Source organism: Podospora pseudopauciseta, assembly GCF_035222475.1.
Source record: "Podospora pseudopauciseta strain CBS 411.78 chromosome 2 map unlocalized CBS411.78m_2, whole genome shotgun sequence".
In the NCBI taxonomy this organism is placed as follows: Eukaryota; Fungi; Ascomycota; class Sordariomycetes; order Sordariales; family Podosporaceae; genus Podospora; species Podospora pseudopauciseta.
Genome location: NW_026946663.1, coordinates 4,467,642 through 4,480,884, shown reverse-complemented (window position 1 = coordinate 4,480,884; position 13,243 = coordinate 4,467,642). Strand labels below are relative to the sequence as shown.

The window sequence follows — 13,243 nt, the reverse complement described above, 5'->3', positions numbered from 1 at the left end:
TCTTCCCCCTAGCCGGACCGTCACCGAACTGCAGTGCTCCAGGCAGGCAGGTACGGTACTGCCTTATGACAGTGGCCCCCAAGTTCCAGGAGTGGACGTAAAGGTGTCCATGAAAATCATTGTGGGGGCAAGCTTCGAACATGTGGCCGACGCCGACACTGACACCTGAGCATGTAAACCTAGCAAAGGAATGAACTGCGATTACACCTCACCAAGAACAAGACAACACAGCTGATTCTCGACGACTATCAAGTATAGCACAGCTCCCTGCACATCCACATCACCCATAGCCAGCTTGAAGCCGGAGCTTGCGCCGTCCCAATCGTTCGAACTCGAGGCCGAAGCCAATAAAAGACAGGAAAGGGAAGATAGCAGCAGCTTGGAACACAGTACACAGTATCAACAGGTTGGAGGCCACAATCATGGCGGCGGCGCGGGGCAATGCGCTTCGCGATAAGCAGATCCGTATGCTCATTCCTCTTTTTCTGTCACTGTTGTAATCATTGGCTGCGCTCGACTTGACCATCATGTCTGACTTGCCCTGTGCAACTTAGTCTCGATCAGAAAGATCCTCAACTTAAATGAAGCTCTCGAGCTCAGCGAAAGCGACGAAGTCAATGCCAATGGCCTGCCCGTGGCCCCTATACTGAAGGACGGAACGCCTATCTGGAAGGTCCTTGTGTTTGACGTAAGCTGCCACCTCTTCTCAAGCTTATAACTCTGGTAAGAGGCTAACAGCTTTGTCTCTTTCAGGACCTTGGCCGTGATGTCATCAGTCCAGTACTCCAAGTGTCGGACCTGCGGTCACTGGGTGTGACGATGCATATGTGGGTTGCGGACCATTTCCAGTAACCAAGGCGACCTGTAGCTAACTGTTGGTGTAGGCACATTTCAGCCAACAGAGCCAAAATTCCCGATGTACCAGCGATATATCTCGTCGAGCCCACACCCGCAAACCTGGAGGCGATCACGAGGGACCTCAAGAATGGGCTCTACAGCTCTGTCTATGTCAACTTCCTCTCCTCGATCCCACGGCCGCTGTTGGAAGACTTCGCTGCGCAAACAGCTCTCACGGAAACATCAGAACAGATCGCACAGATCTACGACCAGTATCTCAACTTTATCGTCACAGAACCAGATCTCTTCAGTCTAGGGATGCAAAAGCAGCACACATACTGGGCCCTGAACAGTGCCAAGACAAACGACGAAGAGCTGGATCGTGTAGTAGATCGCATTGTCAGTGGGTTGTTTAGTGTTGTGGTGACGTTAGGTATGTTTTCACCAACCTTGATGTGGTGTTATTGCGCTGGTTGGCTAACTGTAGTTTCTTTAGGTGTAATCCCAGTTGTAGGTTCTCCAACACCAAGTCTACCGCCAAGAAAACAACTGTAAGCCTGAGGAAGCATGCTAATTGTTTGCTTTTACAGATTCGTTGTCCAAAAGGTGCTGCAGCTGAGGTGATAGCTCAAAGACTGGACCGCAAGCTCCGGGACCACGTTTTGAACTCCAAAGACAACCTGTTTTCTTCTCAATCACGAACACCAGGCGTGGCGGCGGGAACACCCACGTCAAGACCTGTACTAATCATCCTTGATCGCAACGTGGACTTGATCCCCATGCTTTCTCACTCCTGGACCTACCAGAGCTTGTGTTTCGACGTCTTCAGGTCTGAGCTGAACCGCATTACGATCGAAACCCCCGTGGACTCCAACAACCCCGCCAAAGGCACCACCAAGAAAAGCTACGATTTGGCCGCCAATGACTTTTTCTGGGCCAAGAATGCCTGCCTCCCATTCCCTCAGGTCGCCGAAGACATTGATGCCGAGCTCACCAAGTACAAGGAAGAGGCAGAAGCCATCACCAAGAAGACTGGAGTCACGGACTTTGAAGATCTGCAAAATGATACCAGTGCCAGCGCGCAACATCTCAAAGCAGCCATCACGCTGCTTCCCGAGCTTCGAGAACGCAAGGCCACGTTGGATATGCACATGAACATTCTTGCCGCTATTTTGCAGGAAATTCAAAACCGCAAGCTGGACAACTATTTCCAGCTAGAAGAGGAGGTGGCCAAGCAGACCAAGGCCCAGATCTTGGAAATGATCAGAACAGACGACAAGGGTCAACCAACAGACAAGCTCCGTCTGTTTATTATCTGGTTCCTCAGCACGGAGCAGGACGTGTCCAGGCCGGAATGGCAACAGTTCGAAGAAGCCTTGGTCGGTGCTGGTTGTGACAAGACATGCCTGGCTTACATCAGACAGTAAGGAGTTCCCGATCTTATCATCACACGTAGCAAGCTTCTAACTTCAGGCACAGAGTCCGAGCAACCACCAAAATGACACAGCTCACCACCATCAGCAACCAGCAGTCAACTGGCCAGCAATCTGGCTCTTCAGACCTTTTCAACCGCTTCTCGGCGATCTCCACCCGTCTTACTGACAGACTCAAGGAGACTGGTGTGCCGACCAACGCCCTTTCATCCAATGTTGCCTCTCTCCTCGGCGGCATCAAGAACTTCTTGCCCGTGGACCGTGATCTTACAGTAACCAAGATCACCGAATCCATCATGGACCCTTCGGCGGCCAGCTCATCGGCCATTGCCAAGACGGAGCACTACCTCTACTTTGATCCCCGGAGCGCAAACGCAAGAGGGACGATGCCACAACCGGTCCGGGCGGCAACTCAAGGCGGGGCACCCGGTGGGCTGCCCGGCGGTCCTGGAGGCGCTCCTGGAATGGGGGCAAGCTTTGGACAGCGGAGACAGGGGTTCTCGGAGGCGCTGGTGTTCATGGTGGGCGGCGGGTCCATGGATGAGTATGGCAACTTGCAGGAGTGGGCTGCGAGAGGAGCCACGAGCGGTGATAAGGTCAAGAAGAGAGTTTTGTACGGTGCAAGTGAACTGATTAATGCCGGGCAGTTTATCACCGAGGAGCTGAATAGGCTTGGGAAGGAGATTTCTTAGCAGCAAACTGAAATCTTCAAAATGGTTGGCTGAGTGGGATAATATGACTGAGTTATAGTATGTAGAGCAGGCAAGGGGTTTATCAAAACGGAATATTATTGTTACTCATTTTTTTGTCATTGTGAATATTCAAAACGTGCGAGGAAATTGGAATTTGTGACGAGCATATTTCGGCAGCATATATGAAACCAGGCGAGGGAGTCGTACCGAATCCGAGCCGGCGGGATCACCATGTGAATTGGTCGAATGTGCGGTATGCATCCAAGCCGTTGAACAGTTGAACACGGGGAAGCTCAATGTAATGGCTGAGGATTGGAGCGGGTGCTTTGTCCAGTTAGGATTCGTCGAAGGAGGGCTTACGTGGTGAGGGTACGAATACACGCTCGAAACAATATGCTTGGCGGTTAAGAAAATGCAGGGTGTTGTTATAGTTTCCAATCTCGACATTTTTTTCTGCAGAATTTATTGCGCACTACCGAATTCTGGAGTTGGAGAATGTCAAGCTAAAACGCCTTGGCCTTAGTGTTGATAGTCACGGTTGCCACTGTGTTCGTGGCACGAGTGGCTTATACCAATGGGGATACCTGAATGGACGAGGAAATGCGGCGAGTCTGGATTGACTTTTTGCTAGCAATGCAAAGGAAAGGAACCGTTTCCAATTGGGGGGCCCAAGGACATCAGACAAGACGGCCCGATCTTTTGGTTCCTCCACAATGTCAAAGAGTGTGAGACGAGGAAAAGTTAAAATGTAAAAATAGCACGGGATTTTCCTAAACCTGGGGGCCGGGCTGACCTGCGGGTTGGGAGGTTAAAGAAGGGGGGTCACCGTTGGGATGGTCGAGACCGTTGTCAGGTGTACTCTTACGTGAAGATGAAGGATGGAAAGGCAGGGGAATGGGAAGTTCCAGGTTGGGTCTGGAGTTCTGGCCTGGCCTGGCGGGTTGATGATTGTCGACCTGACTGCTACTATGTGATCAAATGAAGATAAGATGGATGGATGCTATAGTGTATCAAAAGCTCAGTCTTGATCGATAGGTAGGCTGGAGGGTTGGGGTTGAAGTTGGATTCATATGGTTGCACTGCAGAAACGCAAACGCAGAGTGAAGACCGGTCGTCGAATTGGATGCTTCTTTTGGGGGTGTGCAGCAGCGGCAATGAGAGCGGAACGCAGCGGGTGCATGGCAGCATCTTCAGGTTGATGAAAACAGAGCAGGGGTGAGGTGTGGAAGAGGCGGTTTCTGTGGTTGCCGCGCTGCACAGCCGCTGGGCGGCTCTCGGATTGCTTGCTTGTTGTTGGTGTTTGTTGAGGATGTGGGTGAATGATTCAGTCGTGGGTTCCCTCAGCTCAGCTGAGGCTGGCCAAGCAATGCCTGTGATCTCTGTCAAATGCGGAGCCTGGGCTGCCAAAGGACAACTCGGCCCATCTCAAGATATTTTGATTACAAGGTGAGGTTGATAGTGATCTTTTGGGATAGTTGATAGAAAAGCACCCCACAGTCCAAGAGAAACAGAAACAGGCTTTCCACCCCTCCATTTCAACCCCTTAAACGGTGCGCTTGACCCAATCACAGGCGCCTTATCAAGTCCCGCCCAGGTCCCAACGTCACACCTTCCCAAGTTAGGCGCTGAAACGCAAGACAGTTAGTTCAGCGGAGTGCTTGTGGCTCTGCCGGGCATCTCCCTGGGACGCAACGCCCCTTCATTCGCGTCCATTCGCTGAGCCTCCCCCATCAGTTGCCCCTCAAGACCCCTGTCAGCTGTCCATTAAGGCTTGACCTTCACGAAACTGCGACTCCCGCCTTTTTTTGAGAGAATTCCACTCGCCAGGAGATCCCGTTGCTACTCTTTGCAACAGAGCCCAAAGCACCCAAACACTGCTGCTCGCTTGGCAGCGGAAAGTCTATTCTGTCGTGAGCGCTTCGACCGACCGACCGCCTGAGCAACGCGCATCTGTACCTTATCCGCACCGAACCGCAACCCTTCCCGCCGCTAGAGAAAGAAATCGAGACGAACGACGACCAGCGAGACTGTTCGTGCCGCGTTTTTGGTGCCGCCGCGCAAAGGGCCGCAGAGGGCCAACTAATATTCAACCCTTTTCTGTTCGAGCAATAGTGACCGCCAGGCTGCGGCCAGCTCAAGGGAGAGAGGGGATCAAGGAGAAAGCAAGAAAGTTCGACATTCCAGCAGAGGGCGCAACTTGTGAAACCGAGGGATAGCAGACAACAACCACCTCCTTTTTTCTTGTTCCACCACCACCACATACCACACATACATAGAAATCTACAACTTGTAGACAGGAAAGAAATACGGTCCTAGTTCCCCGAAAAGGGATTCAACATTAGCAAACATGGCGTATAATCGTTTAAGTAAGTCACACACTCTTTTGTTACCATCAATCCAGTTGTCATGAGAACCCCCCCCCCTTCGTCTTACATTTCCCCGTGATCCATCCTCACGAGACTGAATTCGAGGTGGCGGTGGGTCGCTCTACAAGGGCAGGCCCGACCTTAATCCTCTGGGTTTCCCTTCCTCCCCCCTACCCCTTCCGCGTTTGTACCTTTCGCTCCTCCACACCTTTGCCGATCCCAGCATCACATCACATTCTTTACCCCTTCAAAGCCCAAGTGGCCGGTTCCTCTGGGTGCCTCGTTCCTCCTTTTCTGGCCCGCGGCCTCTGTCCGAGCCGCATCATTGTTTCTCGTCCTCCTCTGTCTTGCCTGGTGCAAGTCGGCTTTTCACCCCTACCATACCTCCTACTCAGCTCAGCATTCGACCTACTGCACGAGTGGATGCTGTGTCAGGTCTCGCGGCGCAGTAGCTTGGTTTATTCTCAATTCCACCTACCTTAAGGGTCCGTATTACGTTGGCCTGCATATGTGGGAAAGCTGGCCTACGCTAGGGGCGAAAGTTACTCAGGGGAAGGGGACCAAGGCTAATTTTCTGGACGTACAGACGACGATTATTACGAGAGCCATCCCATGGAGACGCGTAACCCACGCAGGAGTCCTTCTCCTGCCCATCCCATGCAATCCGGGTACCAACTTGACGACGCGCCCTACGGACACTCCCATTTGGATATGCCCAGTGCTGGTCCTGGTAGATTCAGCCCTGGTGATTCGTTACAAATGCAGACCGCTGTGAGTATCTCTGGGAATGGGGGGATGCTGAGGGCGGAAGACTGACTCTGGTGGAATAGCAATCCGTAGACAACTTGGGGGGGTATGGGGTGAACCCGGAGGCACACCACGATGCCTACTACAACCAGCCATATGAGCCAACGCCCATGCAGGGCCAAGGGTATGACGGGGGTGGAGGATATTTCCCCGAGGACGACAGACGGCCGATGTTGACGCACAACGACTCGCAAGTTGGGCAAAACGACCCCTATCACGACAAGCAGCAGGCGCCAAAAAATCAAAATGCGATCAAGAGGTGGAAGACGGTCAAGCAGGTTCTGTTGTACCGCGGGAACTTGGTTCTTGATTGCCCAATTCCTCCAAAGCTGCTGAACCAGCTTCCCCACGGAGAGCGCGATGAGTTCACCCACATGAGATATACGGCTGCCACCTGCGATCCTTCGGATTTCTACAACGAGAACTTCACCCTCCGCCAAAAGCTCTTCAGCAAGCCCAGACATACCGAGCTGTTCATTGTGGTCACCATGTACAACGAAGACGAAATTCTGTTTGCGCGTACCATGATTGGTGTGTTCAAGAACGTCGAGTACATGTGCAAACGGACTGAGAGCAAGACCTGGGGCAAGGATGCGTGGAAGAAGATTGTGGTGTGCGTCGTTAGTGACGGTCGTGCCAAGATTAACCCAAGGACGAGAGCTTTGCTCGCTGGTATGGGTGTGTATCAAGAGGGTATTGCCAAGCAGCAAGTTAACAATAAGGACGTCACGGCACACATCTACGAATACACCACCCAGGTCGGCATGGCCATCAAGAACGACGTTGTGCAGCTTATTCCCAAGCAGCAGCCCGTTCAGATGCTTTTCTGTCTCAAGGAAAAGAACCAGAAGAAGATCAACTCTCATCGTTGGTTCTTTGACGCCTTTGGAAAGGTGCTGGATCCCAACATTTGCGTGTTGATCGACGCTGGTACCAAGCCTGGTGGCAGCTCGATTTACCAGCTTTGGAAGGCCTTCGACCTTGAGCCCATGTGCGGTGGTGCTTGCGGCGAGATCAAGGCTATGCTAGGTGGGTTCTATCAATTTACGCATGCCTTTCCCATGATAAGTAGCTAACCATCGCTTGTAGGCAAGGGTGGAAAGAATTTGATCAACCCACTGGTGGCAACGCAAAACTTCGAGTACAAGATGAGTAACATATTGGACAAGCCTCTCGAATCTGCCTTTGGTTTCATTTCCGTCTTGCCCGGTGCCTTCTCGGCTTACCGGTACGTTGCGCTGCAAAACGACAAGAACGGTCAGGGGCCGTTGGAGAAGTACTTTGCTGGTGAGAAACTGCACGGTGGTGATGCTGGTATTTTCACAGCCAACATGTACCTCGCCGAAGATCGTATTCTGTGCTTTGAGCTTGTCACCAAGCGGAACTGCCACTGGATTCTTCAGTACGTCAAGTCGGCCACGGGCGAGACTGATGTGCCAGACACGGTTACCGAGTTGATTCTCCAGCGTCGTCGCTGGCTTAACGGTTCTTTCTTCGCTGCCATCTACGCCATTGTCCACTTCCATCAGTTCTTCCGGTCCGATCACTCTATTTTCCGCAAATTCTTCTTCTTTATCGAATTCATCTTCAACACCATCAACATGATCTTTGCTTGGTTCGCTATCGGCAACTTCTTTTTAGTTTTCAAGATCCTGACGACAAGTTTGGGAGACGAAAAACTATTGGGTAAGGTGGGCGAAATCTTGGGTGTGGTGTTCCTCTGGCTGTACGGCGTATCGCTCATGACATGCTTCGTCTTGGCGATGGGCAACAGGCCAGCTGGTTCCGGGAGATATTACATGGCCATGGTCATTTTCTGGGCCATCATCTTCATCTATCTCATGTTTGCAGCCGTATACATCGCCGTCGACGCCATCATTCAAGATCTGCAAGTTAACAACTTCAGCATTGATTCTTTGTTCAAGAACCAGGTCTTCTACACGTTGATCATCTCGGTTCTGTCGACGTACGGTCTTTGGTTCATCGCCTCGCTCATGATGTTCGACCCCTGGCACATGTTCACCTCGTTGATTCAGTATATGTTGCTCTCTCCCACCTACACCAACGTCCTGAACGTGTACGCCTTTTGCAACACGCACGACATCTCGTGGGGTACCAAGGGTGACGACAAGCCGGATGCTTTGCCCACAGTCAGCACCAAGGACGGCCAGGGTAAGACTGATTTGCCTGATGAGGGCGATCTCAACGCGCAGTACGAGAGGGAAATGCAAGTCTTTAGCCGCAAGCCCGTCAAGGAGGTCAAGGCCCCAACACCGGCTCAGCTCGAGGAGAAGCAGATGGATTACTACAGAGGCGTCAGGACGGTGGTCGTGTTGATTTGGATGTTGATGAACTTTGCCCTGGTCGCTGTCGTGCTGAGCACGGGCGGTCTGAACAGAGTTGTGGAGGACGATTCGGGGAGGACCGAGGAGGAGTCCAAGGCCCACAAGGCCAACATTTACCTGCAGGTGGTGTTGTGGAGTGTGGCTGGTTTGAGTGCGTTCAAGTTTATTGGCGCGTTGTGGTTCTTGATTGTGAGGATGTTTAGGGGTGTCTAAAGTGATACCAGGGTAATATCTGTTTGAAACGAAGACATGAGAAACTCTTTCATAGGGGATGAAAAATGAGGGGGGATGGATACCACGGGTGTGGGCGGTTTAGAGATACCTTGGTTGCGTTTTTCTTTTCTTTTCTGACGGGTTTTTTGAAAGCTTTTTTGGAGTCTATCTCCTTGGGAGATGGGGGGATATTTCTTGAGAGTTTGTTTTGATGAATGTTAGCCTGTTTATATAATCATTTTTGATCTGAATTATTTGCGGAGGTGTGGTTGTGTTTTGAGTAGTCCTTGCTATGGCTCTGCTTTTAAGAGATATCCCATCACGACTAGACTTGTATGTTTGTACCTATGTATCGTATAGAGAGATGATTTCTACTGGGCCTTTTCAAGAAGAAAACAGGCGTTTAGTCTATTTTTTCAAGACCTATCATGTTCTTTTAAGACATCGTAATTATCCTTTCAGGCTTAATAACTCTCTTTTGAGGCCGAATAACTATATTTTGAAGTTTATCAACGATTTTTGAGGGCCTGTTGACTATCCACAAGAAGGTCTTGATTGTTTTTAGGGCGTAGTTCAGCATTTCTGCGTTGATCTAATTCGCAGTGCCAGGTATCGTGATGATGATGAGGAAGGGCGGCGAAAACTTGTACAATACACGCACATATGCAGTGAGCATATTGGGTTGGGTTAATGAAACATACTCTTTGGATTTCGTGTCTCATATGTGTGTCCATAACGACAATAAACCGAACACTTTCCAGAAACCACTCCCAGTTCCCGAATAACCAAGTTAAATGACAACGCTGTCCCTTTCCCTGACTCCTTGCCATACCATATCCAATGGGGTATCAAATTTAGGGGTATCTGTTGGTAATAAAAACAGATTTGCCTTCCCCGCCCAGCCTTTGGGGTCCTTCAACTCCAAGTAAAACTCCGATAGGAACCATATACCAGTTTTGTTTCCAACTCAAGATGGTAAAAACGACGCCGTCCCTTTTTCAATCTCCAGATCGTATCATAGCTGCGGTATCCGGTTCAAGGTACCCGAGTGACAACAGCGTTTCTGCCCCCCAACTTCCAAAAGCCAATGCTTTTCAATCAAAACCAAGACAAGCCTTCCAAAATCACATCTCGTATTCAGTCAGGCCGTGGCGCCTCTTGGTTTCTTCGTTGCTCTCCTCATCCAGCCGCCTGCAAAGCTCCTGCGTCATGCGAGCGTTATACTCTGAGCAATCGGCCTCCCAAGGCGCGTCCTCATCCTCCTCATCATCCATCGTCCCAACCGACTTGCGTTTCTTTGTCGGGGAAGGAAACCCACCATCACGCTTATCACTGTCAGCAGCTTTGTCACTGCCAACACACCCCTCACTGCTGCCAGAAGATACGGTAGGCACCCCATCACAACCCACCATCACCTCCTCCATACTCCCCCTATCCCCCCACCTCCTCTTCTTCCTCACCACCTCCTCCTTTTCCCGCCGTCAAATATCCTCGAGTACGCCCCCCAAAATTCTCCCCTCCCCCTGCCCGTTTCTCAAATCCACAACCCCCTTGTACAACTCAAGCAACCCCTCCACCCCCCTTCCAACTCCCTCACCATCTTTTCGAAATGGGCGTAAAAACCGTGAATTTGCAACAACCGCGTCTCCATATTCCTCTTCAGGTTGTTGTCCATCGTGTACAAACCCCTTAAAAGAAACCCCTCGTACTGCTCCAGCGACTGAAACTCTATCCTCAGGATCTTCCCCCAGTTGTGGTCGTTGAGGTCATGGTTCTCCGGTCCGAAGCAGGTCAACAGGTCGTCGAGGAGGATGGTAGGGTCGTCGGATAGACCAAAGAACTTGCCCGCGTGGGGGGTGAAGCACCGGTGTGGGCCGGAGGAGTAGGGGAGGGGGCAGGAGGGGCGGGTGTATACCCTAGGTTGGGTGGCCCAGTGCTCGCGGAGGGTGGTTTGGTGGAAGGGAGCGAGGTTGGTGCGGTGGAAAATGTGGTAGATTGTTGAGCCGGAGGTGCCGAGGTGGCCGGTTGGGTGGTAGGTGTTGTACCAGTTTATGAGGATCTTGAGGTAGAGGATGAAGTTGTAGCCGGGGGGTAGGTGGTGGTGGAACCGGGGTAAGGGGGTGGTGGCGGTGGTGGTGATGGGGAGCGAAGCTGTTTCCATAGCCGCTGCTGGCATAGAATCTGCTCGGGCCCTTGCACATTTTGGTCTGTTGAAGCGTGTGCAAGCACTGCCTAGGGCTTACCGGCGAACAACGGCGTGGTGCGCACACGAAAGATCTCGCTTGCAACTGCTAGAGGGTCAGCCAGCAAACGACCAAGAGAATATTTCACAGCAAACGGTTGACGATTTTCCAGAATGATTGTATCAGAAGCCTGGAGCTGGTTTCGATGAGGGTTCGATATGAGTATGTCAAGTTGTTCTTTGATCTGCCTGGAAGATAATAAGACAGGGTCTGGAAAGACAATCCCGAATTTTCCTTTCTCTCAGGTTCATTTTAACTCTTGTACACTAGGTTACAGAGTCTGTCGTGGGTGGTGTCTTAAACGCCGCAGCGGAGGTTCTCGTCGATAGGCACCACAGCTACCCGCTTTTGATGTGCCCAAAGACATCCGTTTTCCCTCTATTTTTGCCATCATTTTGTCCACTGTTCCCTAGAGATTGTTCCAACCATGCGAGTTTGGTCCTGCCGCAAACTACCTTTCAATCCATGTTGAGACAGGAGCCAAAGGGGTGGGATCGATTTTGCAAAGGGAACGACAACCGCTCTTCATAGCAAAAGGCGATGCCCAAAAAGAGTTGGTTGACTGGCTTGAGAGGAATGGAGATGGGTGTGTGAAAGTGTTTGATGACTGAACCGGGCTGAAGTAGGCCTTTTTTTCGAGTTGGCTGGTGGCCGCCTCGTACCACAGAAATCACAGGAAAAGCTCAACAATTGAAAGTGCTCAGAATCGAGCACGAGATGTATGAAGGTGTTTTTTCTATACGAGGATAATATGTTGTGTTACTACACTCAGTTCCCACTTAGGGCAAGAGCCGCATGCTGGTGTCAAAACATTGCCGCAGTGAGACTTTGAGGGTCGGCCCGGTACAGAAATCATGAAACTTCGGCCCGGACTGTCCATCTTCACTTCAACCCTGGATAACTTTATGACTTCGGTTTCCCTACTTGGGTGTCCCGAATGCCCAGATGGTCTACATATCTTGTTCCGCCAACTCTCACAACTTACCATACCTCCAGTCACCAATTCTCCTGCACCATGATTCACCCAGCGTCACACGGTACCTGGGAGCCTACGATGCGCAGAGTAACATGACGGAATGCTACAACAGTCACGGCTAATGAGAATGCCGGGCGAGCTTCTGGAAACAATGTTGAAATGTCTGTACGTCAGATGACAGCCACACAGTACAGGGGCGGGCGCTTGGTCAGGGGCGAGACAGCTGTGAGAGCTGAACGAAAGAAGTCATCTTGCGTGCCCGGCCGGCGTTAACCGCCCAGCGCCCAAGCCACAAGTTCGCCATCGCCCTTGCCGCTTGATTGATTTCTTGGAGGAGGAAAAGGCATACCGGACGGCAGCCGAATGAGAGTCGAGAAGTGAGTCTGTGAAGGCGTTGCTGCGGGTGTGATCAGGAGGGCATCTTTGTCCTTCTGATGTGAGCTCGTGGGTAGGTGAGGGTCGAAGCTTCGTCAGATTGTTCTTTGGGAATTCAATGCCCTGCGGGGAACGAGACGACATACAGCCAGCGCAGAGTCGAAAATGCGGGGATGCCTGTCTTGACGGGGATCGCGGGAACCAGCGAACGGGAGAGGCTCTCAGATCCTTGAAAATCCGGGGCCGACCGATTCTGCTGGGGAACCTGGCCACGGCCAACTTGCCGAATTGTTTTTCTGATGCCTCATTTGGTAGCCTTTAAACAACGACTCCACAAACCCACCAGTGTGGATGTGCCAATTTGGTCCCCTGTTCTGGCAGCCAAGCTTCATCCAGGTCCGGGGTGAACCACGAGACCTTAAAATTCTGTTCTTTCTGTCTTGACGAAGCATCATCGACCTGTCTTTTTTGAGAATCGTGGCCGCCATGTTGACCGCTCCCTGGCCGGGCCGGAGTCGCCCTCATGACGAATTGTTCGTTTTCATGAGAAGGTGACGTGAGATGGTGCAAGCCCTTGGATATTGGTCATACTGGCCATTTGTCGTCTCATGTCACTGCAAGTTCCTTCCCTCGTCGCAGCGGAGATGGACAAAACAGGTGGTCGCACAGTTGTTCGACTACAAAGTCGTCACTGTCCCTTGCAGGGCTGCCCAGTCCAACCAAGTACCATTTGCTGGGCGTCCGGCCAAAAGGTACATGACAGGGGAGCTTGCGATGGAGTAATGATTTCGTAACAGATAGCACCATTAGCGTGCCTCGTGACGGCCAGGTGAGTTTTCATAAGCTAACAGAAAGCTTGGGTGGACTCTCGGCAGCAAATTTTCAGCCCAGTCGTGCTGGGGCACAGCCTGTAAGCCTGTCCTGGCCAGGTCCACTGCAGCACCTGACGCAATTGC

General features: G+C 51.6%; 2 protein-coding genes across 2 annotated transcripts; both read left to right on the top strand.

Moving 5' to 3' along the window:
- Positions 1–25: 25 nt before the first annotated feature.
- Positions 26–3,161, top strand: SLY1 (Vesicle trafficking between the ER and Golgi). Its single transcript, XM_062910291.1, has 7 exons — positions 26–465; positions 555–688; positions 754–827; positions 885–1,270; positions 1,334–1,347; positions 1,428–2,260; positions 2,317–3,161. The coding sequence occupies exons 1-7, from the start codon at positions 423–425 to the stop codon at positions 2,960–2,962; spliced, it is 2,130 nt and encodes a 709-aa protein (XP_062769194.1). The 5' UTR covers positions 26–422; the 3' UTR covers positions 2,963–3,161.
- Positions 3,162–4,487: 1,326 nt separating this feature from the next.
- CHS2_2 (chitin synthase I) lies at positions 4,488–8,918 on the top strand. Its single transcript, XM_062910290.1, has 4 exons — positions 4,488–5,328; positions 5,915–6,099; positions 6,159–7,164; positions 7,225–8,918. The coding sequence occupies exons 1-4, from the start codon at positions 5,310–5,312 to the stop codon at positions 8,691–8,693; spliced, it is 2,679 nt and encodes an 892-aa protein (XP_062769193.1). The 5' UTR covers positions 4,488–5,309; the 3' UTR covers positions 8,694–8,918.
- Positions 8,919–13,243: the final 4,325 nt, after the last annotated feature.

Bases quoted from the DNA above. Each gene is read 5' to 3' on its own strand.
- SLY1 (XM_062910291.1), top strand. From the start codon at position 423: ATGGCGGCGGCGCGGGGCAATGCGCTTCGCGATAAGCAGATCC. The intron at 828-884 runs GTGGGTTGCGGA...CTGTTGGTGTAG, and splicing joins CTGGGTGTGACGATGCATAT to GCACATTTCAGCCAACAGAG. The intron at 2,261-2,316 runs GTAAGGAGTTCC...CTTCAGGCACAG, and splicing joins TGCCTGGCTTACATCAGACA to AGTCCGAGCAACCACCAAAA.
- CHS2_2 (XM_062910290.1), top strand. The intron at 6,100-6,158 runs GTGAGTATCTCT...CTGGTGGAATAG, and splicing joins CGTTACAAATGCAGACCGCT to CAATCCGTAGACAACTTGGG. The intron at 7,165-7,224 runs GTGGGTTCTATC...CATCGCTTGTAG, and splicing joins CGAGATCAAGGCTATGCTAG to GCAAGGGTGGAAAGAATTTG.